The 26,479-nt window shown below is 36.5% G+C and overlaps 3 protein-coding genes across 3 annotated transcripts; 2 read left to right on the top strand and 1 right to left on the bottom strand.

Annotated features, from left to right (window-relative positions):
- Nucleotides 1-8,263: 8,263 nt before the first annotated feature.
- Nucleotides 8,264-11,134, top strand: LOC104236995 (uncharacterized). Its single transcript, XM_009791048.2, has 2 exons — nt 8,264-8,531; nt 10,641-11,134. Exons 1-2 carry the CDS (start codon nt 8,307-8,309, stop codon nt 10,713-10,715), a joined length of 300 nt encoding a protein of 99 aa, XP_009789350.1. The 5' UTR covers nt 8,264-8,306; the 3' UTR covers nt 10,716-11,134.
- Nucleotides 11,135-12,060: 926 nt separating this feature from the next.
- Nucleotides 12,061-21,250, bottom strand: LOC104236996 (probable mitochondrial import inner membrane translocase subunit TIM21). The gene is made up of 8 exons (XM_009791049.2): nt 20,861-21,250; nt 19,105-19,158; nt 18,996-19,014; nt 17,828-17,988; nt 13,128-13,306; nt 12,988-13,036; nt 12,600-12,719; nt 12,061-12,458 (listed from the first exon to the last, which is right to left on the bottom strand). The coding sequence occupies exons 1-8, from the start codon at nt 21,044-21,046 to the stop codon at nt 12,300-12,302; spliced, it is 927 nt and encodes a 308-aa protein (XP_009789351.1). The 5' UTR covers nt 21,047-21,250; the 3' UTR covers nt 12,061-12,299.
- Nucleotides 21,251-23,391: 2,141 nt separating this feature from the next.
- Nucleotides 23,392-26,183, top strand: LOC104236997 (putative pentatricopeptide repeat-containing protein At3g25970). Its single transcript, XM_009791050.2, has one exon. It carries the CDS (start codon nt 23,511-23,513, stop codon nt 25,623-25,625), a length of 2,115 nt encoding a protein of 704 aa, XP_009789352.1. The 5' UTR covers nt 23,392-23,510; the 3' UTR covers nt 25,626-26,183.
- Nucleotides 26,184-26,479: the final 296 nt, after the last annotated feature.

Genomic DNA, 26,479 nt, shown 5'->3' with positions numbered 1-26,479 from the left:
TTAGATGATTAGGGGTATGATCTCCAGATGATTAAGGAAATGGTATTGCTAAATGGGAATGATTTGACAAAAGGCATATGTTTCAGAAAGGGCAATGTGATTAAGTTGATGATACTTCGGTAGTATTGTGGCATTTTCTTGTTAGATCGACTGTTGATATTCAAGTTTGCTTGGTGGAAGAGAGGAATTCTAGATTTTCTCTTGTGGAATGATTGGGTATTTGAGGTGGGGTATGTATTCGGATGGCAAAATTGGACCAGATATGTTGATTCATGGGCCATATGGAGTTGGAGACGGGAAGTTCTCATATTCAGGCTATGTTGTGGTTGTGAGTTGTGGGTATCGACACTGTTTAGTGACTATCGGGATTTGGATACCCAAGCAAATATTTTGTTGCTTGGTATGTTAGATTTGGATGTGATATTGGGTTCAGACTGGTTGTCTCCATGTTGTGTCATTTTGGACTATTGCGCTAAGGCGGCACTGGTGGCTATGCCGGGAATGCCATGGATTGAGTGGTGAGATTCGACGGATTATGTCTTAGTTGAGTGGTTTTATATTTCGAAGACCCAGCGGATAGCTGGGAAGGATTGTTTTTCTTAGTTGGGTTTTTGTGATAGATGTCAGTGTAGAGGCTCCTACCATTGATTTAGTTCCGGTGCTGAGGGACTTTTCGGATATGTTTCTTGTGTCCGGGCATGTTGTCGGACAAGGTTGTTGATTTTGGTATTGATTTGATGTCGGACACTATATCATATGGCACCGACAGAGTTAAAGGAGTTGAAGAGCAACTCCATGATTTTTGTGATAAGGAGCTCGTTGGCATGCCAATGTGGATGCATGTTCTAATTTGAGCCGGCTTGGTTAGCTCTGAATTGTACTGTTGAGGGGTGTGTTGATTCGATTGTTATTGAGCTTATTAGTAATCTGGGGAGATCCATGAGTTACCTTTCTGTGTTGCGAGATGTTATGTTTTGTTAGTTATAGGCACATATGGTGCGGTTCTATTGGGGTTTCATAGTGAAAGTCAAGCGGGAAGAGTAATTGGGTGTTGCTCGGTAAAGGGCGTATCGGTTATGTCTTATCGGGTGTGCATAGTGTATGTTATTTGTTTCACCATGGGTGTAATGATTTATTTAGTTCCAGACATCAAATTGTGTGTGTTTGTCGATTTCAAGCATAATGACTTGAGGCGGTTCATGTAGAGCAGTGTTGGATAGGATCGCGTATCGCAACAAAGTTATGTGGAGGTATGACCTTGCGGGTTAGATTCATGTGTTTTGTTCCTATGATGCGGGACGGGTTATCAGTCTTGTGTTGTGGTGGTACTGGTGAGCTTGAGGTATAGCTCTTTCATTTGAGTCATTTTCATGATTTGAGTATGTTCGGACTGTTGCTTATTGGTGTGCGTATTATGCAAGTTGTGGCTTAGGCTTGTATTGATGTGTCATGTCACCAAAGTAGTGTGTTGGAGTAGAGTAGATCGTTGGGATCATTAATGAATGCGAATGGATTCGATTTCAGCATGTTGGAAGGATAACATCGAGATTCGGCTCGAAAATTTGTTGTGGTATTTGCCGAAGGAGGAGTGGCTTCTTGAATGGTTGATCTAGGAAATGGTTATGGCTTACCGTGTGTCTTAGTGATCATTGGCAGTATATGAAAGTGTTGGGATGAGACTTTAGTTGATAAGAATTTTTCTATCGGTATGCGGATGTTGTGTGCAATTGCTGTGATTAGAAGTTATCACTACAAGTGTTGAGTTATGTGGTATATCATGTGATTGCACCGGAGATAGCATATATGGGTTATTATAGCTTGTTCAGGCTTATTCAGAAAATAGATGTGAGATTCTGATCTTGTGAATGATTTCAGAAGAGGAAATGTGGTTATATGGTTTATGGACTAGGATGAATTGTGAAAATTCAGTTATACGAATACGTCACAATATGCTGAGGGAACAAAGCCCAAGTGAAAACAATCGAATTACCACAAAATTCCAGAATTTGGTCAAACCCGACCCCCGGGCCCACATCTCGAAATTTGACAAAATTCACAAAACTAGAATCCTTATACTCTCACGAGTTTAACCATATGAAAATTATCCAATTCTGGTACCATTTGGTCCTTCAAATCATCATTTTACATCTTTGAAAGATTTCATAATTTTCTTCCCAAATTCCATCCCAAATCATGAATTAAATGATAGATTCATGTACTCTAGCCAAATCTGAGTTAGAATCACTTACCCCGATGAATTTCTTGAAAAACCTTCGAAAAATCGCCAAAATCCGAGCTCTCTAGGTCAAAAAATCAAATAAAACCCAAAATCTCATATTTATAAAGAACCCCACAGATCTCCACCTCTGCGGACTGCACAAAACCGACCGCGGTCCGCACAAAACCAGTGCGGTCCGCACAAAAACGATCGCGGCCGCACAGCTTTCCTCTGCAGTAACAGGCTTTAGTATGTTAGCCATAACTTTTGCTACAAATTTCCAAATTGTGATATCTTTACCTTTCTGGAAACTAGATACAAAGGACTATAACTTTTGATTTTAAATCATCTCAAAATTCCTTGTAGATCAAAAGATATGAGATTCTGAAGTAGGACCAGCAGAATGTTCTTCACCGCGGCCGCACACCATTTTGTGCGGTCCGCACAGCACCTACCACGGCCGCACACCATTTTGTGCGGTCCGCACAGCACTCACCGCGGACGCACTTCATTTTGTGCGGATCGCGCGGGTGAGTTCTGAGGCCTGCAACCCTTCTGGACCTGCTACAACTATGATTTTCGGCCTAAAACATCCTAGAACTCCCGGAACTTCAAACCAATTGTACCAACACATCCCATGACATCATTCAAATTTGATCAAAACTTCGGAACGCTCACAACAACATCAAATCACCAATTTAACATAGGATTCAAGCCTAAGAACTCCAAGAACTCTTAAATTATGCTTTCGATCAGAAAGTCTATCAAACCTCGTCCGAATGACCTGAAATTTTGCACACACATCCCAAATGACACAACGAAGCTACTGCAACTCTCGAAATTTCATTCCAACCTTTATATCAAAATCTCACCTATCAACCGAAAAGTGCCGAAATCTCAATTTTACCAATCCAAGCCTAAACCTTCCACGGACTTCCAAAATGCATTATGATCACGCTCCTAAGTCCCAAATCACCTAACGGAGCTAACCAAATCATAAAAATTCCAATCTGAGATCATATATAAACAAGTCAAATATTGGTCAAACCTTTCAAATTTTTAAGCTTTCAACTGAGACTGTTCTTCCAAATTAAATTCTGATTAACCTGAAACACAACACCAACGATTTACATAAGTCATATTGCATCACACGGGGCAAGTCATGCCCGAGAACTGGTGAGAGAAATGCAAATACTCAAAATGACCGATCGGGTCGTTACATCCTCCCCCACTTAAACATACGTTCGTCCTCGAACGTGCCCAGAGTTGTTCCAAAAGCCAACCAATTGCTGAATAACCTCACCATGCACATACCTGGGGGTGATCCCACGTCACCCTATCTCACATAGGTTCGATAACACGGTTCTGATTTTGGATAGATTCGACGCACGTGGAGGCCGATTCGAGGGGCAAAGGCATCGCGAGCTAGAGAATTAGCCGGTTCGAGGTGAGTAATGATTGTAAATGGTGCCCTGAGGGTTTGAAACCCCGGATTTGCATATCGTAGTGCTATATTGAGGTGAGACGCGCGCTTAATGATGAGCGTGGGGTCGTTTACCATTGAGGAATGTGACTTGGTCCGCCCCGATTGATGGTTTTACCGCGTATTCGACTGAAACATGTTTGTTATCATCATGGTTTGGGCTGATTGCCATATTTGGGCTTTGTGCCAACTATTTGACCCCTCCGGGGATTTTTATCACTATTTCCTCACTGTATTGATTTATTAGTTGAACTCAGTCCTATTGTTTCCTACTGGTTTATAACTCAGCCACTCTTACTCAGTTTTGAGACTTAAATGATATTTCTAAATGATGTTTTGGGCTGAGAACTACTGTTTTACTAATGCTCGAGGAGCTTATGATGATTTTCGGACTGAGTGAGGTCGAGGGCCATATGTGAGTATATGTTGAGTGATATGAGGCCGAGGGCCTGAGATATTTTTATACGCTACGAGGTAGCTTGAGTGATGTGAGGCCGAGTGCCGAGAGATGATGCCACGAGGTGGCCTGATATAGCGCTTGGGCCGTAAGGGGCCCCTCCGGAGTCTGCACACCCATAGTGAGCACGGGTACCCATCATGATCTGAGAGTGAGCTCGATGGCCTGATATTGTACTGAGAGTGAGCCCTAGGGGCTGATATTGTACTGAGAATAGGCCCGAGGGGCTGATACTGTTCTAAGAGTGAGCCCGAGGGGCTGATACTGTTCTGAGTGATTGATATTGTGCCCGAAGGGCGGATTTCTATTTGTTATTTACCTGCCAAACTACCTGTTTTACTTGTTTAAAAAGGGATTTAACTTGATTTCTTCACGGATTTACTGCTTTAAGTGATTTTACTGCTTTGATATAGAATTGCCTTGTGCTTTTACGTGTTTTCATGCTTTCATCCATTATTTATATTTGTTACTCACTGAGTTGGAGTACTCACTTTACTCTCTGCACCCCTGTGTGTAGATTCAGGCATAGCAGATCCCGCTCCTGAGTGTTGATCCTCCCAGTTCAGGCGGGGTTTCGGAGACTACGAGGTAGTTGTTGGCGTCCGCAGCCCCCGTGCCTCCCTTTATCTTATTAATTCTATGTTTTTCAAACTACTGCACCAGACATCGTACCTAGTAGACTCGTATCAGGATCATTAGTTGCTCATGACTTGTGACACCCCGGTTAGGGCTGTGTTGGGTTGTACTTCCACATATTATTGACATTATCCGCTACTTAGTATTGCTATATCATGTTTTAGACTGCTTCTATGATATTTAACTGTTTAAAAAGTAAATTGGGTGTAATTGGCTGGTCTTGTCTTCACGAAAGGCGCCATCACGACCGGGTTCGAGTTTAGGGTCGTGACATTAACATAAAAAATTATCCCATGTCATCAAGACAATAGAAATACCTTGAAATTTGTGAGCTTTCATCAACTGCATAACAACTATGACCGGCTGAAGGGGTGATCCCTCTAAATGTGGCAAGATTTGGTCAACGAATTCTCCCCAAAATATTACCGAGATATTATTCCTCCTTTGTAATTTATATAACAACTTAATCAGACAACGATAAGTAATCATGTTAATATATAACAAAGTAAATTCATAGACGCAATCTTACTCATGATCTTCAAGTTCCACATTCATATAAGTGCTGGTTTTATCACCTTGGTTATGGGATTCTACTTCACCATAACTTACAACCTCTCCAATGACATCTATAATAATTTTAAAAAAATGAGCAGGAGAAAGTTGATAAGACATTCAAATAATAGAACTGCGAATTGAATACTTACCAAAGAGTTCACTTTCTTCAACATCAATTTTGTTTATCAAATACTCATAAGGTTTTAAGTCGAAGATACTCATACCAAAAAGATGATCATTTGCTTCCTCTACAATCGTCTTATGAGTAAATGTCAACTTCAATTTATGCCGCGTATAGTTAAGTTTCGTATAATTTGGTCAAACCATAAAGTTCTTCATAAAGTACAAACCCAATTCTTTTATCTTTGGTTTGAACATACGTATAAGAGACCGACCAACAGTCGCATGAATACGATCGCCCTAGAAACAAAAAATTCATAATTAATATTGAGTCAGACAAATACTCAGTTGTACAGTGTTGTCATAGAGTATATTAAACAATGAAGCATCAATGGGTAAATCATATATGTGAATATAGCATATTTGATGGTAAATACTTTTCATAAGACAATAATCTTAGATATTATATTGTCTAAGATATCCAAAAAGTTCTCGCACATAAAATACTAAATTGCATATTAAGAGTTAGCATCATTCACACCTAATCTATATATATGGAAAAGCTGTATTCGAGGTATCTCCATCTAGATCATAAAAATTAAAATTGCAGTTGATTAAATACACGTGTAACCTAATGAATTTCATAGTATAAAGCAGAAGATGGAGATTGTAGTCAAATTACGGGAAAATATTAATGCAACTAAAAAAGAATACACTTTTTCGTCTTGAATAATTAATTCAAGGAAGACGGTGTTGTCTGGTATATTACAACTTGAATTTTTAATAAATTAATTTGCAATGTGTATTTTTAAGATTTTACCACTTGGCATTCTAATAATTTGCCACTTGGTTAAATGAGAAGGCAAACTTCTTTGCTTTAATATATATATATATATAGATTATTCATGATATCTGGAAACTAAAGTTATTTTACTCATCTCTGACAATGGATTTTTTCAATTTCTACTCAAGTGGCATTCTTTTTTCTAATTACAGACACTAGTATAATTAAGTTTGATTAAAATAGTTAAATGCAGGTAAAAAGGAAGACAAATGCAACGGTATGTCTTTTGTATATTTTGTATCTAATTTATACATAGTAAACATAAATTTCATACAACTAATTATATATTATATAATTTATCTACAACTTATTTACAATTTTTACACATTATTTCTACCTAGTTAAATACAACTACAATAACATACAACTTAAATACAAATTTTATACAATATGTCTTTTGTATCTGATTTATACATAGTAAAAAAAAATCATACAACTAATTATATATTATACAACTTATCTATAATTTTCATACATTATTTCTACTCAGTTATATACAACTACAATATCATACAGCTTAAATATAATTTTTATACAATGTTGTTCAACTTTCATACAATAGTTAAATAAATAAAAGAAAAATAAATAAACAACATAATACAATTTTTCTATAATTTTACTACAATTTTTGCAATATAATGTATGTCATGTCTTCTTCTTCTTCTTCTTCGAGTTTCAATCTGAAATTCAGCCAAAGCCAAGTCTAATCTTCACCAAAACCCCTCAAAATTGAGATATAAACTCCAAACCATATTCCCAATTAATTGCAACAATACTCAATCCAAACAAATAATGATTTTTGAAAACCCAAATTCGAATTCAAAGCTTCAAAGCTTTTTAATGGATGTCAATGGTGGAATTGCTGCTCTCTTTTCCTTTGCTTTACATTACTGAAATTTGGGATTGAGAGATAGAGAGAGACGTAGAGAGAATTATCAATTCTTTGCAACAACATCCAATCCAAACAAACAATGTTTTTTGAAAACCCAAATTCGAATTCAAAGCTTCAAAGCTTTTTAATAGTTGTCAATGGTAGAATTGATGCTCTCTTGTGCAAGATACGTGGGGGGATGTGGAGAGAGAAATGTGAGGGAGTGAAAGATATGTTAGAGGGTCTCCTGGAAACAACCTCTCTACCCCTCAGGGTAGAGGTAAGATCTGCGTATATACTACCCTCCCCAGACCCCACTAGTGTGATTACACTGGGCCGTTGTTGTTGTTGTTGTAATTATTATCATTAATTCCCTTAAAATGTACATAAATGGTAATTGGGTATCTAAAATGTAATTATAGTAAAACTTGAGTATGAAGGGTAATATAATTTCATATAGTGTATAGGATTGTAAAAAATCCATTTTTAATTTCGCCCGTAATAATCACACCAGCAAAAGGTAAAAATAGCACGGTATAGCCAGTTTTGGGAGTGGTCATTCAAAAATAGTCAGCGTTTACCAAGTCAATGAAAAATAGCCACTATTTTGCTGCAACAGAGATCGGTCCAGCATAATATACTGGAGTTCGGTGCACATGTGTATGAACTCCACCATATTATGCTGGACCGGTATACTTTGCTGGTTCCAGTATATTATGCTGGACAGATATACTTGCTGGAACTTCAGTATATTATACTGGAGTTCTAGTGTACTTATGTTGGAACTCTATCATATTATGCTAGAGTTCCAACATACTTATCCTGAAACTCCGGTATAATATGCTGGAGTTCAAGAATACTTATGTTGGAACTCCAGCATAATATACTAGCGTATTTTCCGGGTTTTGAACAGTATTTTCGCTCAGATTTATCTTTACATGAAAAGTAGCTAAATTTCGATTATTTTTTAAATTGAGCTATTTTTGAACGATCAGTTGTAAATTTGGCTATTTTTGAATTTCTCCCCAGCAAAAAGAGCCCAAATGAAAAGCCCATAAAAGGCCCAAAATTGACTATTAGCTCCTTCCAAAGACGCCGGCGATCGGACACGATGAAGCGGAAATGAACCAAAAGGAAGTCAGCAACGCTGCTGGCGGCACAGCCCATCACCGGTGGTGGGCCGCCGCGAGCACAGGCCAGTTAGTATGGGGAATTCACGCTTTTAGAAAAGGTTACGCCGGTGAATGTCGACTGATGCCGCTTAAAGCCTTCGGCGTCGCCTCGCTTTTCGTCGGCGCCATCGCTTCCGCCTCCGTTGCCTCTCTTCAGGCCTCCGGCATCCATTCCGTAAAGTTCTCTCTCTTTTCTCTTACCTTGTTGATGCACTAAAGAAATTTTGTCATTTCTTAGCATATTATTTGACTTCAGTTGACTAATCTACACAGACTAATTATTTCTAATTGGTAGGGTTTATCTCTTGTGTGGAGGAATTTGAGATCCATTCTATTTTGTGTGACAGCATGGAGTTAAAGACCCGACATTGTAGAATCTGAATAGTTTAATGAATTTTAATTCTTGAAAGTTGTATAGAAATGGAATAGTGTAAAAAACTTTGCGACATCTTTGAAAAGGAAAGAACATGGGATAAACTGGGATGAAGAGAGTACTCATAAGGGTTGAATTAATGTGTTACATGAGTGTAATTAAGTTCTCATGTGTATCCAAAGACATGCAGATTAAGCTTCTGGATTTGAAATAACCAGTTCATTCTAATGGGACCTTATATTGATCAGGTATTCAGACTTACTTGATTTAAGTAGGGATCTAGATGCTGAGTGTTAATATAATCTTTTTGTGACGGAAAAAGAAGAGTGAAAAAGAAAATTGAGATTTACGATGGTATTATTGTGCATTGTCTTGTATATCAGTTAACTTCTGAGCTATGAGCAGCTATCTGGGTTTTCTTTATGATTGATGTTATATGATTTTCCTTTATACATATGTCTAGGTGAAGAATCAATACTTACGGGGTTTTCGTCTAGAAGTTGAAAACTTTAAAGTATATAACATCCAGTAGTAAGAATTCAAGCTTGTTTGCGAAATTAGGGTCTGACTTTCAATTATTTGAAATTCTTGATAAGGTTTTTATGTAAGGCTTATCAATAAGGCATTAAGAACATCTCCAATTACAGGTCGGAATGAAATGTATTGCATGCAGGGATTAAATCGTGCTGAATTCTGTTCCAGTGCGGGAAATCTTTCTGCTTATAGAAGTATTTGGAGAAAAAAAGTCTGCATAATATCAAATTTCATATTGATATATCATGCTCAAGTTGGTAATAGTATGACTATTAGCTGCATATGTTTTGCTTGCTCTTATGGTAGATTGATTCAGCCTATTCGGTGCGAACTAAGCAGATCTATTTTTGTTAGGAAACTTGCCTCAATTTCATTTCCTACGGCTTTTTCATTCTACCTGAGCATTACTAAGTGCCAATGTGGATTAAGTGATACAGTAGCTGGTATGCCACAAGATGGGAATAGCGAGAGGCCTATTGCCTGCCTATTGATTGAAGCAACTATTAGAAGGATGGTTGAGTAATGTTATTGGATAGAATGATTTGCCCTGGATTGACGTTTTGTTGTTGTTTCTATTGTTGGTGGTCGTAGAAAGTAGAAACAAATTGATGCTTTTAGCATGTTACAAATTGGATATGTTCATCATGGAAAGTACTCAGCTATTGACAAGTTACATGTAGATTATTTCGTTTCACCTTGTTTTTCTTACACGGTTGTCTTGCTTATTTATGTGGGTTCATATGATATTGGAAACGTGTTGTCACAAAACATTGTTTTACTCTTATCTTTTAACTATGCTGATGCATGCAAATTGAAATTGTGTGGATCACAAATTTTATTTTATTTTTCTTTTTCCCTATGCTTTTTAATTGGTCATGTAATCATAGAAAAATGATCATTTCTTTCCATTTTCCACTAAATCAGCAAAATCATAGAATCAGAACCCTTATTTTTATTAGTATGAAGTGTTAGTAACATTGCAATTGTGTTTGCCCACATAAAGCTCATTGGCAGACCTTATCACTTGATTTTAAGCGTAGGAAGAAGGAGAGAAAATGCTTATATATGGATGTAGTCCTACTGGAAGAAGATTAGGTCTAGTTCAGCTGTAAAATTAAACCTTTTAATTTCATCCAGTACAAGGCTGTTCAATATAATCTTTCCAACTAGTGGCAAGGTATTCATGTAATAGCCCAATATTAATTTCATCCTATAGGTTCCAGTACTGAAAGTTTGATTTGTAGTTAGAACATGATGTATCTATTTGCTTATCAAAAGCAAAACATTATGTGCCTGATTTATTTTGTTAAAGACAGTAGTTATCACATCTATCTTAGTTTTGAAATTGTGTGCACTAATTGGTTGTGAAATACGTAGGTGGAAGACATGAAGGCTGTTGGGGCAAGCATAAGAACCGGACTTGGGTTAACACGAAGGGCACGGGATGACTAAGTATTTTGAGCACTATCTTGAATCAGTAGCCTATAGAATGTTGAAGTATGAAGATTATCCATCTTTGTGTAGTTTCTTGCTAAAATCATTCCAAGGGGAGCACATAGCTGAAAAGGGGTACCCACTCATTAACGATTTTAGCATTCGAGGCTGACAACTTTTCAATCTTAATCCAAGTGATTTCACACATTTTCTGGAATGGCAGCTTTAGCTGATAAATTAGTCACCCTCTTCTGCCACCTCTCATTCAGTTGTGCGACATTTTTCTTGGTGCTTGTAAGTTGTAACTGCAGCATTTTCCTCTTTCCCTTCAGCTAAAGTGTTTTCATGTTGGATGGGACTAAGAAATAGTACTGTAATGGAAAATACTTATCACCAGGTGCATGTACTGAAAATAAAAGTGCATGATATGTGTTTTATACGTATTCTTACTTCAATTTATCAGTTAAATGTGATAAATTAAGGCATTAGGTCCAGATAAGTTTTTCCAACTATACACATATTGTATCATATTAGTTTCTGATACATGTAAAAGAAAGTAGCAGCTGGCTAACTCATTGATGCCTTTTCTTTCCTTTTTAAACTTAAAAGAGTCAAATCTCTTTCAAGCAGGTGTTATGTGGAAGATTGAGGAAGCAAAATGGGTATAAACCAATTAAGCCACTCAAGGTTCATTAGGTCTCAGTTGGTTTTTTTTTTTTTTTTTTTTTCTACTACAAGATGCGTTGTTTGAGTGCCTCACCAATGACCAGCTCTCTCTAGATTTACTAATCAAGTCTGATCTGCATTATCTCTAAAAAAATGTCAACTCTCTCCCTCTCTCACTCGGTATGCATACATACACACATATGGCATTTCTTTTTAGGCGGATAACCCCTTGAACTCGCCAGTATCTTTCATTTATATAGTCGAACTAAGACATGTTCCAATTAAACATCTGAACACATGATAAAGTTTTCATATAATGAAGCATGAGTAATTCTTTTTTTAGGACATAGGAATATGCTACACTTTTTCACAAGGGCTCGGCCAAGTGGAAAATCAAATGACAGGCATAGGCACATAAAAGGCCCCTTTTCAAGTTATTCCTGGGGGTTTGCGATTTGAGGCCACATGGGTTGAACCTCCGGGTAGATGGCTAATTGGCTATGAAATCGAAAGTAAAGATCCTTTATCTAATCCTAAGTTCTATTAGGCTGACGGTGGATAACAAATATTGCTCGAAAATGTTTTTCTTGAGAAAATTGCAGAAATATAAAGTAAACAGAAGATAGAAAGTTGTAATTGACTATTTAAAAGGGAGACTAGAAATGAAAGGGGGGGGGGGGGGTGAGAGACGAAAGTCTTCCATGGGAAATAAATTAGCAGCTTTTCTTGCAACTTCCTTATGATGCACAAAAAGTAAACTTTCTAAATTTTCTTAGCGAAGCTAACTATTATCAGAGTCCATGGTTCAACCAAAAGAACTTGAAATCAGATGTGTCATCTTGAGAGCTCTCAAGCGAGTTGAAAAGAATATGGAGCATTATCAACTGCATCTAGGCGTTTATGAAAAGAGCAGGCACTGCATACTTATGTGGATATTCAGGCAGGTACATACGACTCGAGCATCAACTGAGCTGGTGACGGTGATTTGATCTCAACGATCAAGTATGTGAACTTCCACTGCCTATCCACCTTGTCCTGAAACATCTCTGTATAAACCTTGCCAGCTCCATGTGGTCCGCGGATATAAAAATTGACCTACACTCAGTTTAATCACATAAACGTAAATATATATTGGAGAAAGTAGAAGTAACACCAAGCAAACATTCAATATGTGCAAGCTTGAACTCGGGAAGAGAAAGAATCAAAAGGATAGGGATCATACGAAAAAATAGTCACCTCAACATGCTCAACTCCGTCTTCATCAGTCCATATCCTATTGGGGATGCGTTGGCGTGCAGCACGGTTTCTACTTTCTGATCCATAGCCTGTTACAGGGGATCCAATTCTTACACTAACCTGGCGTAAAGAATAGCATACACATGCAACTGATCAGTTCAAGTACAACCAGAATCAAAATACATAATAAACTGATTGTTCGGAGTTAGTGCTAATTATGAACTCTATCTACTCGTATGACTCAGCAAGCCAGTAAAGACTGCCCCAGTTGGTACTTAGGAAATAAGATCTTTAAGTGCAGCCTCGCCGCTGTCATCCAGTCTACAACTCAATCCAAAAATTATATGTAGTAAATTAATGGCAAGGATTTTAGGGGCTAGGAACATACTTGACCATCATTTTGAATCCTCTTGAGAGCTTTATCAAAAATTTTGTACCTACAAGAAAATTACTTTAAGCTAGATTGAAAAAAAAGAAGAATTCAAGGTTTATGTCAACCTACTTAGAGAGCGTAAATGCAACCCTTACTCTTTTGGCTGAAAAATGAGTTCCTTAAAAACTCCATATGCTGCACCAGCAGCAACTGCAAGTCCGGCAAGAATGACAAGGCTATAAGAAGCTCCCTCAGTAAATGTCACGGGCTTCTCTGGAATATTGTAGGTAGGAGCATCAAAGGGATCCTCAACAGTAGATACATCCTTTCGAGCCTGTACAAGTAGGACAAGAAAGAAATGCATTCGTTGTCATATTGGGAGCTATACTTCAAGGGTAATCTCCAAGTTTTATATATTTCCGCAATAATTTTCCTCAATATATACCAAAATGGTGTAACTGCATAGAATAGATATGTGGTTCAGTCTCATGCTTCTTCTCCTCTTTGAATTCATGTTTTGGGGTCACACCTTTCCAATGGTGTATACTTGTATAAGGACAACACATCAATACAATAAGGACCTTTACAATGTTGTAAAAGTTATGAAAAATTCTCATTGAAATTATGTTTTGGAAGAGGATACTTTGATATGGTAAATATAAAGTAATCAAAGTTGGCTACCCACTTAAAAGTTTTACACTAAGGCTCAAAGATTATATAACCATCTTATGTAGTAACTTGCGGAGAGAGAAGCAAAAAATGGGGCATTTTCCCATTTCTTGATTTCTACCCGAAGGTAGCGAAGAGGAAATGCCCATCTCCATTTTTGCAAATAACGAGCAGCTCTAAGTGGAGAAGCTTAGAGCTTGCTTGAGATTATTCAAATCAAAAGTGGTAACAATCTCAAGAAGTTTTCAAGAACACTTAAATCTTCCGAGGCTAGAATTTCACTACAACAAGGTAATTTCACCATTCTCTCTTCAATTATAAAGTCCAAATGATATTAATTAAGTGTATTTGGGTAGAATGTGATTGAAATTTACTATTAAAGTAAATCCAAAAATGACTTTTCATGACATTAAAGAGTTGAAAAAAGAAGAAGATGAATAGTATTTGTGGTTAATAATTGAGTTAATTAATGACTCTAATAATTTCATTGAGCTGATGTATGCTTTGTAATGGCATTTTGGACCTAAATTATGAGAGCAATCGAGAAGAGAAGTATTGGATGGCTTGATGCAAATTGTGAATCCGGAAATAGGTTATGATGAATTGATTGAACTTTAATTGATGAAGTTCAATTGTAAGTGTTGTAGATTGATAATTGTTGAACATATTAGACATGTTGAATGTATCAAGTCCGTTATTGGGAGCGAAATAGAGGTAAGCTAAGACATATCTTACTTTAAGGAGTTATGCTAAAAGTGCATGAAAGTGAGTCTATGATGAAGTCTAAAATGTTTGTATAGTTTTGTATGATCGAGCGAGCTATACATTCCATGTTTGAAATGAAATGGGCTATCGTATGCTTAAATATCTAGATTGATATGTTGGTTATACTATTGCCTTGAAATAAATAATAGCACCATGATGAGTTCATAACGACTTGATAATGTCCGTCATGATATTATACATGGCACAGTGATGATGATGATGATGATGGTGATCTCAATTGGTTATATTCCTTTTGTGAGGAACAATTGTTGAGCGAATGTTTTACTTCTGCCTAATAGACCCCCCCCCCCTTTATATCCTTATCCAGAACTCCCTAACTTAAATAAGAAATTGCTAAAATAATGCTTTGACTTAAATTATGTCATCTTATCACATAAATGCATTTCATTGTTTCAAGCTTTATTAATTGCATTGTCAAAATGTCACGTTATATTTTTACCTTTCTCAAAAAAAAAAGGTCATGATATACTATTTTATCTTGTATCCCGGAGTTTCAAAGCCAGTGCTCAAGAATCTTTTCGGGAGGAGTTAATGATACTCAAGGGTATGATTTCATAGAAATTATACTCAGCCTCCTTCGTGGGACAACTTACTTGACGTTTCAGATATTGTAGCATCTGAAGGTGACAGCACGAGACTATGCGTCTCCTTTATTCTCTACTATACTTTGGTGACCCTGCTTCTTTTATTAGTGGGTGCATCTAGAGATTATATTAACTTTGTATATGTCTATAGAGGCCCCAATGACGTTGTGCGCAAGTCTAGTCATGTAGATGGGCTTTATATTTTTATTTCTCATAATTCATTCCGCACTCATGTACTTTGGCCAAATGCCTAATTATGTTTTGAGTTAAAAAGGAGACTTTGAAACCAAATGATTTAAAATGGTTTCTAAATGTTTCAGTATTATATTAAGACAATACATCAACATATTATGGTGTTGTAAGCGCTCAAGCAATAACCTAATTTACAGGTACCACATGTTTTTTCTCTTATGCGATGATTAATAATGTAGGAATTGTTAATAATGAAGTTGTTATGCAGGGATTACTTACTTTAAGGGCATTTTTGCCTTTAAATACTTTAATGCCCCTATTGCTAATACATACATGGAGTATATTTTATTTCATATTCTACCGCATAAAATAATATGTACAGTCCTGTATAATTTAATGCAGGTATTAGTTAACACATCAACCAAATGCTGCAAAAAATTATACAGGCTTTATTTTTTCATATGCGACCAACCAAATGAATGCATACGTTCATACATGAAATATTCTTTTAATCCCTCTAACCAAACACATTATAAATTTTATGCTTGGATTATTTCTCTGATCCTTCCAACAGTCCAACCAAACGACCACATAGAGAGAGATCTCATATATACCTAAAATATAAGATATGCATACCAGTTGGAAAAAATAGTAGCTAAAACTAACAGAAATTCCTTTTTTTCTTGGTAATTAACTAACAGAAATTCTGATTAGGCAGATCCTGCGCTATCCACACTAACTAGGTTTCAGACAGGAAATTTTATTCAACAAGTCATAAATCTTCTACTACGAGAAATACAAAAGACCAACAACCATGCTATGTAAAAAAAATTAGTTTTGTTAAGCAATAAAATCAATGATTCGTCAGTGTTACCTTTTGGAAACATCATACAGTTTGGAGATCATGAAGAACAAATAACCCGATAGCAACTTGACAGACTTGGTAATGAACCTACAGAAATAGCAGTTGCACTATAGAGCTGTGTTATGCATCATCATCTAGTTCACTAGCTCTAGAAACACTACATGGTCCAAAAGTATGAGGTGTCTGCTCAAGAAGGTTTTTCTCCTTCCCGGCGAACGCTGGAAATTTCCCTCCTCTCCCTTTAACTTCACTTGTTTGGAAAGTTAAACTGCCTTAGAAAGTAAAACCTTTTATGTGGTCTTTGGTTTATAAAAAAACATAGCAGGAATGACTTGTTGGAGGTGCACACCAACAAAGGCTAATGATTGATGCACATGACTGGACCTCATAAGCATCTCCTTCTGCAATTTGCATTAAATTGTGGAAAAGATCCAAATTTAGGGGAAGCCTAAGTTGCTCCAACATGGCAGTTTAGGTGCCGCACCCGTGTCGACACGACACTAGTATGGGTGTGGGTATGGGATCCGTACCGGATCTGGTCAAACGATTTTGGATACTTTGACCACGACAGATGAAAAAATTCGAGACGATATACAATTTAATTCCCGAAATCAAAACCAAAATTAGGATAAATTTGAATAAAATAGCATACCTAATCTAGGAAATCAATCCTTTTCTTATCTACAACTTGAGAATAAAAAAGAAATTCACACTTTACAAGCTATACATAAGTATTCCCCAAAATTTATCATAATTTTTATATTTTTATTTTTTGAATTATTTTTAGCCAGATCCTTGCATCCGTACTAGGATCTGTATCCACAAATCTTAGAATTTACATCTCAAAGGATCCGATCTCTAGATCCGCACCCATGTCGGACACCTACACCTGTGTCCGAGCAACTTAGGGGGAAGCTATTGTAACTTTCTCCTCATTAAAAAATGATCTTCTCACGGGACATTTTGATATTTTGGGGGAAGCTATAGTGACTCTTTCTCATTGAATGAGCTTCTAACAACCAGGTATAAGATTTCAGGAAGATAAGGGAAGGTAAACCGGTACAACATGCAGCTCCTTTGGCTCTAAAATGGGGCTTATGGTAAAGAAATATGAGAACATTAGGACCCATATACATTAGTTGACTTGGCCTGGAAGAAAACATTCTTTCTTGTTTTTTTGAAGTAATGGTTTTTAGGGAGTGTAGAACTGGGAGAACTGCAACAAATTAGAGGCTTTAGTAGAACAGCATACATTCTTGTTAGTCCATTTTGTTCTTTTAAGGAAATCTTGTTGTGGATAGCTTTGCTTTGTGGAACGGGAATGAGTTCCGGTTCACCACTAGCTTATAACTAATTCACTAAGGGTAGGCTTCGTTAGATCATATGTCAATCTACTTAACTAAGGAAATAATTGTTTCTCAAGTTAGAGAGAATTGGCAAGGTTAAAATAGTTGATAATTGGAATCACATGTTTCTTAAGTTGGGATGCATTTAATGAAAAATATTGCTATTGGGAGGTAAAACAAAAGGTTACTAACTCAAGATTGCGCTTTTTATAAGTATGTTGGACTTGGACCTAAATTTGGATGTTCAAATCCCTACTGTATTGTTAACGTAATTCATGGTTCGCTAGGGAATTAGTTAATTGTGGTCATTAGCACATTTTATTCTCGTTTGCCCATCTGCTAAATTCCCCCTTTTTAATCTAAAAACACAAAAAAGGGAAGACATATATGCATGATTTAGAGACCGAAATAACCTCTGATTGCTTTTGTGTCGACCCAGAAGCCTTTGATGCAAATGATCTAGCAAAGCAAGATGATTGAGGATTTACGCCAGCGGTATTGACAAGCTGAAACGACGATCTAAAGGTCATTAAGCATTGTGTACTCCTTCGGTTTCTGTATAGAACAGGAAGTCCTGCAAGATCTACGTCTGAGTACTTTTCTTACCATAGAATATGCTCCAAGAGAAATATTAAAATCCCTGTTGCATCGACACAAGATAGTGGCACAGACTGAATACAGCAATTTTCAGTAATTACATGGTCAGACACAAGAGCTTACAATAAGAAGCAAATGCATGAATGTACATATGTAATTTTCTAAACATCTCAACAGGAAATGATTCCACTGAAAGCATAAAGGTGTAATTCAAAGTACTGATCACTTCTAACGAGTGCCACAACTGTCAGGCACAGCCATGATAACACACAAGTCCTACATAAAACTAACATCAGTACTTCAAAAGTATAGAAACATAGATGCAGAACATTCTATTTAAACCCTTTCTCCCTTTGCCCCGACATAAGTAGATAGCAAGTCCACAACATTTAGAGTCAAGCAAGGCATCTCCTTTTTCTTATGGAAAACAAAATCCTTTCTCTATAGCAAAATGTTCAAAATCATCATCTTAAAGTTTTCGAGGAATGAAACATGCAATAGCATATATTTATGATCATTCAAATTGCTAGAAGAATCCGTTTGACGTGAACACAAATGAAGAACTTAAACCACTGAATGGATGGATGTTAAAGCAGACTCAAGCTCCACTCAATGAAGAGAAATGAACTAATCCTAAATTTAGATTCTTTTTTTTTTTTTTTGATTTGCACCGGGTGTCCGAGTCTCTTCGAGCCCCGACTATTCCCGGGGGTGCACAGGCCCTCGGCAAGGAGTTTCCCCCAAGTGCACCCCGGTTAATTCAGGTTTTACCCAGTCCGATGGCCCTCAGAAATTGTTTGCACACAGTGGGTTTCGAACTTGAGACCTTGAAAGGGAGCAAACCCCAAGGCTCAAGTCAATTGTCACCAGGCCAACCCCCAAGGGTTTCCTAAATTTAGATTCTTGGGAGATCAAAAACTTGTTGAGATCCAAATTGTTCTTTTTCAGTTTGAGGTTTTCAATACGAATGTAGCATCTACTCACCAGCAGGTTCATCAATAACCTGCAAAATCAATATTTGGGGGACAAAAGTTGTCAATAGGCAGCCAACAAAGATTTAGGATCACCAAAGTAGCAAGACATTTCAACTCACCTTCGCAGCCAGATAAGAAGCATGTCTCCTTGCACAACCTGATCTTATCAGTTCCTGAAAGTACATCATAATCAGAGAACGAATAGAAGAAGAATATATCCAACATCATTTTGAAAAATGAGAACTGGACAAAAATTTGATCAGCAGTTTCAGATCATAAACTTGAAGCATGCCAAAAGTTTCAAACAAGATAAGAGTTTCAATTCACATTCACAACTCTTATGTTTTTACTTTCGAATGATTGTAAAATTCATCAATTATTTTCTTTTTGCCATAAATAAAGTCGAGCCTGCCATTCAAATTGACATCCCTCTCTCCTTATCTACATGAGTACAAAAAGGCCAGGTGATCTTTTCCGTTAATTATTTTTAATCAATCTATTTTTCCCTAACAATAATGTTGCCTGAGTTTGAACTAAGATATAATTATTGTAAAGGTCCCCCTTTGCTTGAAAATTATGTCAAAGGGTCAAAGCAAGCTCATAAGAACAACCCTTGACGAAACACCAGTTTCTATCCCAAAGTCAATTAATATTGGAAAATGGCACTCAAGGTGTAGTTTAGTGGTCAATGAAGTGGAAAGAGAACTATGAGTCTCAAGTTCTAATATCAACGGATGCAAAAAGCACTAGGTAATTTTCTCCCATCTGCTTAAGTCTTAGTAGGCATAATTACCCAATACTGAGTAAATAACTTTCTGCGTCTAGCTAAAACCTCTAAAGTGCATATTGAATATAAAATTTCTAAGGTTTCTAGATTTAAATGTTGAACTTGAACCAAAATAAAAGAATTTGAATTCTGAAGTATCAAAATGGGGATTAGAGTAGCTTCCAGAGCTTATATTCAGTGATAAAGACGGAATGTAGGATGTATGGTTAGACACATGTCACTAGTTCAAAGTCTGCCACTGACTGAAGCCTAGTAGTTAAGTGGGAGCAGGGTATATGGACGGGGCCCATACTCCCTCAAGTTCCAGATCTGCGTGCCAAAGGAATTCGGCCAGCTAACTCATAGGGAATTCTCGGTTATAAACAAATAGGGACTTCAACTAGTTTGGTATATCTGCAGATCTTCTTTCTGAATTCTTGAATTAGTCAAACTTTGATGCTTGATCTGAATTTCCGACTTAGATATACATTGGGGAGCACTACGTGCTATAATGACCATACAGAACTCAACCACTTCGCACATCAAACATAAGGTTAAGTTGATAAATAGAGGCGGATCCGGGATTTAAATTTTATGGGTTCAACTTTTAAGGTATTTAGTATTGAACCCATTATATTTTTAAAGTTATGGGTTCATATCTACTATTTTTGCAATTTTAATAATTTTTACATATAAATTTTTACTCCATGTCGAAAGTTATGGGTTGAATCGAACCCATTGGTAACAAACTACATCCGCCCTCTGCTGATAATGACAACAGCCAAATGTCAGAAAAGCAAATGCACAGAGAGAGCTTTCAAAAATTTACACTCATTAAGGAGTCAAACTGAAACTATGGTGCACTAGGATATAACCTTTTCGACGCATAAACTCTAAGCAATTATCTTCTAAAACTACTAAAATTTACTTCCACATAAAAGGCACATTACGACTCAGCATATGAGATAAAGTATGTAACAGTTGAGACAAAGAAACCCTTAACATCTATCAAAACCATCAAGCACAACATAGGTTCAAGCGATACATTCCAGTACATATATCTGATATTAGGTAGTTCTAATTACAACAATAAGCAAAATTTGACATACCCTTTTGGCAGAAACATTGAAAGCAGCACTTTCAGCAGCCATAGACGAGAAACGACTAATAACCAAATCAGATAAGCTTCTTGAAGGCATATATTCCAACAAAGAATCAAACTTCTTGTTTGATTTAACAACATTCGACCACCACCTAGTTTTCAAAGAAACCCCGCTTCTCCTCACATGCTGCATCTTTGAAATCTGAGGTTTTCAATGGCTTCTACTACGCCTAGATTGATGAACTAAACGCACATATATAGGATAAAGGTGGATCAAAATATTGAACACAGCGAAGCAAAGAAATCGAATATAGATTTCGTAGTGACCCTAAAACCCTCTTAGAGAACCCGAACTGGGGTTTTGGTCTGTTTGGGTTTGGATTGCAGGTCACGTGCTACCTGCAAATAGTCAAGACTATTTATTTTTATAATTGTAACAAAAAGTTACCATAAATTAGTAGTAGTAATAATCAAATTTTCATATTTGAAATAAAAAATTAGTTTATAGATAATGAAAATATCTAATTACCTCAAATCATGTATGCGATGCTAATTAAATAAATAATAGTTCAGTGAGATTTGCAGTCGTACTCTATATTCGTGCCACCTTTTAACTTGTACTCTATTTTTAAAAATTATTGATTTAGTAGTCAGCTAACAAAAATTCCGTAATAGTATGATAATTACACAACTGACAAAATATTAAACCTGCATCATGCATTAATCACGTGATCTCCTACTCTCCTCTCGGCAGCTTTATCAAAAAATTAGAAACTTATCCAGATTCATCTTTAGAATCACACTTGCATGAAGTTGTTTCACGTTGAAGCTAAAATTTCATGCTAATGTAGCATGAAGTTGTTTCATGTTGAAGCTAAAATTTCATGCTAATATAGCATGAAGTTGTTTCATATTGAAGCTAAAACTTCATGCTAATACATGTTGAAGTTATATATCCTGCAGTCTACAGTTTTGTCATGAGTTTTATCCGAAACTTCAATCTAAACATGCTGAAGTTATTTAGTTCATTTGCTAAAATTTCAGACTAAACATGCTTAAGTTTTTTAGTTCATTTGCTAAAACTTCAGACTAAACATGCTTAAGTTTTTATCTTGCAGTATGCAATTTTCTAATGAGTTTTTGCTAATGCATGCTGAAGTTATTTAGTTCATTTGCTAAAATTCATACCAAAACATGCTGAAGTTTTTTAGTTCATTTGCTGAAACTTCAGACTAAACATGCTTAAATTTTTGTCTTGCAGTATGTAATTTTCTAAAAAGTTTTTGCTAATGCATGCTGAAGTTATTTAGTTCATTTGCTAAAACTTTATATCAAAACATGTTGAAGTTTTGTAACGCAAATCTACAGTTTTATTCTGAGCTTTATTCGAAACTTCAGTCTAAACAAGCTGAAGTTTTTTAGTTCGTTTGCCAAAACTTCAGTCTAAACATGCTTAAGTTTTTGTCCTGCAGTTTATCAATAGTCTTTTATTAAAGAAGAGCAAAATTGTCTTTTTAAAATACTTTTAATAAAAAATGGGTACGGATGCAAACGGAAAAACAAAACGAGTATAAGTTAAAAGGCGACGACCAAATAGGGCGTCCCATGCAATTATTTAAATGGCGTTTTCATAATTTTATATGGAATTCTGTATTTTATTGTTATTATACAAGAATTGCCATACCACATAGAAGTTGATAGGCAATAATATAAAAGAATTAGCACATGATTAATAGTTGATTAATGTGGTAAAAAAATATATAGTTATCAAGCTCCGATTATTAGCATAAATTACCTTTTTTATATGATAGAAAATATTTCTCCGCAAAATGTTATCTTTGGGAGACCATTGCAGTGTTTAATTGTCCTCAATCGTGACAATTTACTCTAAGAAAAATATTGTTCTCGATCCTTATGAAATAAAGACATCTTAGTTTACAATGTTTCTACTCTTACTTTATACAACTACAATTGATACTTAGACATAAAAAAATGTAACCTAAACACTATTTCATATCATAGCATCTACGTAATATATTTTTACACCCAATTAAATATTAAATATGATTTAAAAAATTATTTACCTAAAATAATCTCCAAGTTAGTAAGAATATTTGAAATCAATATGCGAATATTTCGAATCAATACATGTAACTAAATATAATCTATGTTTGTTTTTGCTCAAATTAAAAAGAATTTCGCTAAGAGTATTCAAGATATATAAAATATAACTTTTGATATGTATATATAGTATAATCTTTTATATACACAATGTAATATTTGACAAAAGGTATTCAACTGACCATCCTTCCGTCCACGTGGCTCCGCAACTGGCTTTTACTATATAGTAGATCTTCTCAATGCAACCACAATTAGCATGTGTAACATATATTTTTATCTAATTGAATCACTTAATTATGATAAGTTAATATGGTTTGATGTAAATATTGGTATTATAAGTATAAATTTTTAGCAAAAAGAGAGAAGCAACTACTAGCATAGTACCTTCATTAGAAGTTATCAATAGGTTCACTAGTACCTCTATTTAGGTTAATTCTTCTTTTGTTTGGGTTTTTAAAGATGCTCCACAACGAGCTCATAGAAGGCTTATTTTGTTGACTCCCAAACATTTGGATAGTTTACTACTTTACTCATGAATGAGGCTATTGAACTCTCTCGCTGAAAGCTCAGCGACATCCTTGTCAAAAGTAACGGCAACCCATTGTCGTGCTACCAAACTAGGACGCATTAGCGATACATACACTGCCACTAACATCTTGAACGGGTACACAAAATGCCGGGAGATTGGTACTGCTCTCAAGCTGTTCGACGAAATTCCCTACAAAGATACTGCTTCTTGGAACATCATGGTTTCTGGATACGTCAATTCTGGGAAGTTTCATGGTGCTTGGCTGTTCCTTAATTTGATGAAAGAACGTGGGTTTTGTTTAAATGACTATACTTTCGGAAGCATACTAAAGGGTATTGCTTCTAATGGCCTATTGTCCTTAGGCCAACAGGTGCAATGTGATGTGGTTAAAATGGGCTATGTGGGGAATGTTTATTCCGCCAGTGCTTTGCTGGACATGTACGCTAAGTGTGGCAAAGTTGACGACGCAAATAAAGTGTTTCAACGCATGCCTGAACGTAATTATGTCTCATGGAATGCTATAATAGCAGGGTATGCAGGGAAAGGTGAGATAGAATATTGCTTTTGGTTGTTGAGAGGTATGGAGCAAGAGGGTATGCAACTTGATGATGGCACATTCTCTCCGCTTTTAACGTTGCTTAATGAGAAAAGGTTTTACAAGGTGACAATGCAGGTTCATGCAAAAGTTAAAAAGCTTGGTTTATGTTGTCAAGTCAAAGTGGTCAATGCTCTAATCACTGCATATTCCCAATGTGGGAGTATTGAAAGTGCGAAAAGTGTTTTTGTTGGTACTATTAGTTGCAGAGATTTGGTAACGTGGAATTCAATGCTAGCAGCTTATTTAGAACATGATGAGGAGAAGCAGGCATTTGAACTATTCTTGGACATGGAAAGGCTTGGGTTGGAAATGGATTCTTATACTTATACTAGTATAATAAGTGGTTGTTTCGAGGATAAACATAACAGTCAAGGAAAGTGTTTGCATGCTTTGATTATTAAGAGAGGACTGGAAAATGTAACTATAATCTCGAATGCATTGATTTCCATGTATGCCAAATCATGCACAAACTATATGGATGATGCGCTGACAGTATTTGGAAACCTGGATGTAAAGGATTCTGTTTCTTGGAATTCCATTTTGACCGGATTGTCACAAACGGGTTGGAGTGAAATTGCTTTCAAATTTTTTTCGAAAATGAGGGTGGAACACCTTGAGATGGATGAATATTCCTTTTCTGCTACCCTTAGGTCTTGCTCGGATTTGGCTACTCTTCAATTCGGTCAACAAATTCATGCCTTGGCACTAAAACTGAGCTCCGAGTCATATAAGTATGTTAGCAGTGCTTTGATACTTATGTATTCCAATTGTGGAATCATTGAAGATGCTTGGAAGTCCTTTGAAGTTTCTCCTAAAGGGAGTTCAATATCTTGGAACTCGATCATGTTTGCTCATGCACAACACGGGCAGGGTAAACTTGTCCTTGACCTCTTCTTCCTAATGAAACAAAGCGAAGTGAAGCTAGACCATATAACTTTTGTGGCAGTCTTGACTGCATGTAGTCACATTGGTCTTGTTGAAGAAGGTTGCCATTTTTTCAAATCTATGGAAGCTGATTTTGGAATTGTTCCAAGAATGGAACATTATGCTTGTGCAATTGATCTACTCGGGCGGGCTGGACATCTTGAGGAGGCAAAAGAGCTGGTTAAAGGAATGCCATTTGATCCTGATGCGATGGTTTTGAGAACTCTACTCGGTGTCTGTCGGTCGTGTGGTGATATTGAATATGCAAGTGAGGTAGCTAGCCGTTTGCTAGAATTGGAGCCGGGAGATCATAGCACTTACGTTTTGCTCTCAGACATGTACCGACAAATCAAGAAGTGGGATAAAATAGCTAATATTAAGAGGCTGATGAGGGAAAAGAGTGTCAGTAAGGTACCTGGTTGGAGTTGGATAGAACTTCAAAACGAGGTACATGCTTTCAATGCAGAGGATCTATCACATCCTCGTTGCCGTGAAATTTATTCGAAATTGAGAGAACTGACAGATGAAATCATGTTCTCTGAATCTGAAAATGCTAGCGGATTAATGGTTTCTATGGCCGATCTGGAATCAGTGGTTTAACAACCGATTCAAGGCGATGGGGTTCTAGTCACTCAAGCGGGTACTGGTTCTAGTGTATTTTTATCTTGACAGAGTGATCCCTGGATAAGTATGACCTTATGAAAGAGGTTAACGCAGGGATGTAGCTGTAGCTGCATCAGCTATCCGAATAAATTGTATAGCAAGGTTGTTTCTTCACTAGTAGTTTGACCCTTTTGGTTTCGGTTTATGCTCTAGCTGCCTGTTTCTGGTCCCCCTCCCAGGCTTATATCAATAACAGTTTTAGGCTTTTGTTTCTGGTGAATTTGGCTTCTTTGGACCTGGATGCAAAGGATCCTTGAAATTCAAAGTATCATCAAGACTTGTGCTCTATAAAGCATGCTTACTTGGTGATCCAGATATATGAACAAATTCTGTTATTGCTTTACAAAGTAGACTTCTTTTTCACCGTAACACATGATATGTTTCGTTTGTAATTGTCGTTATAATAGAGTAATGGTTAGTGGAACCACCAGCAGAGAAGAATTTCAGCTGCATAACCAGTGAAGAGATATTCTCATGAAGGTTATCTGCTGCATATCTCTTATTCTATCTTCTATTGAAGTCATTTTGACATTTTGGATAGATCACAGCACCTGCACAGGAATAGTTTGGAAGGAGTCAGCGCCAAATAGCAAATGGAATTGCAGCTCAAACAGAAGCAGAAGTATTGGCATGCTATTCTGCAGTTTTGTGAGTCGTGTGTGAATGATTCAACAAGTTAAATGTGTTTACAGATCGACCTATAATTGATGTGACATTGTATTAGTGCGCCTTTCCACATTTGGTAAATAAAACCATATATATCGTCGAGTGCGTGTATCAAAGCAGTGGCG

This window comes from Nicotiana sylvestris, chromosome 1 (assembly GCF_000393655.2).
Source record: "Nicotiana sylvestris chromosome 1, ASM39365v2, whole genome shotgun sequence".
Lineage (NCBI taxonomy): Eukaryota > Viridiplantae > Streptophyta > Magnoliopsida > Solanales > Solanaceae > Nicotiana > Nicotiana sylvestris.
The sequence above is the reverse complement of the archived record's forward strand: the minus strand, read 5'-3'. Positions and strand labels throughout refer to the sequence as shown.

Bases quoted from the DNA above. Each gene is read 5' to 3' on its own strand.
- LOC104236995 (XM_009791048.2), top strand. From the start codon at position 8,307: ATGAACCAAAAGGAAGTCAGCAACGCTGCTGGCGGCACAGCCCATCAC. The intron at 8,532-10,640 runs GTAAAGTTCTCT...TGAAATACGTAG, and splicing joins AGGCCTCCGGCATCCATTCC to GTGGAAGACATGAAGGCTGT.
- LOC104236996 (XM_009791049.2), bottom strand. From the start codon at position 21,046: ATGCAGCATGTGAGGAGAAGCGGGGTTTCTTTGAAAACTAGGTGGTGG. The intron at 19,159-20,860 runs GTATGTCAAATT...ATGTACTTTCAG, and splicing joins TCAATGTTTCTGCCAAAAGG to GAACTGATAAGATCAGGTTG. The intron at 13,037-13,127 runs GTAAGGGTTGCA...ATTTTCTTGTAG, and splicing joins CTCATTTTTCAGCCAAAAGA to GTACAAAATTTTTGATAAAG.
- LOC104236997 (XM_009791050.2), top strand. From the start codon at position 23,511: ATGAGGCTATTGAACTCTCTCGCTGAAAGCTCAGCGACATCCTTGTCA.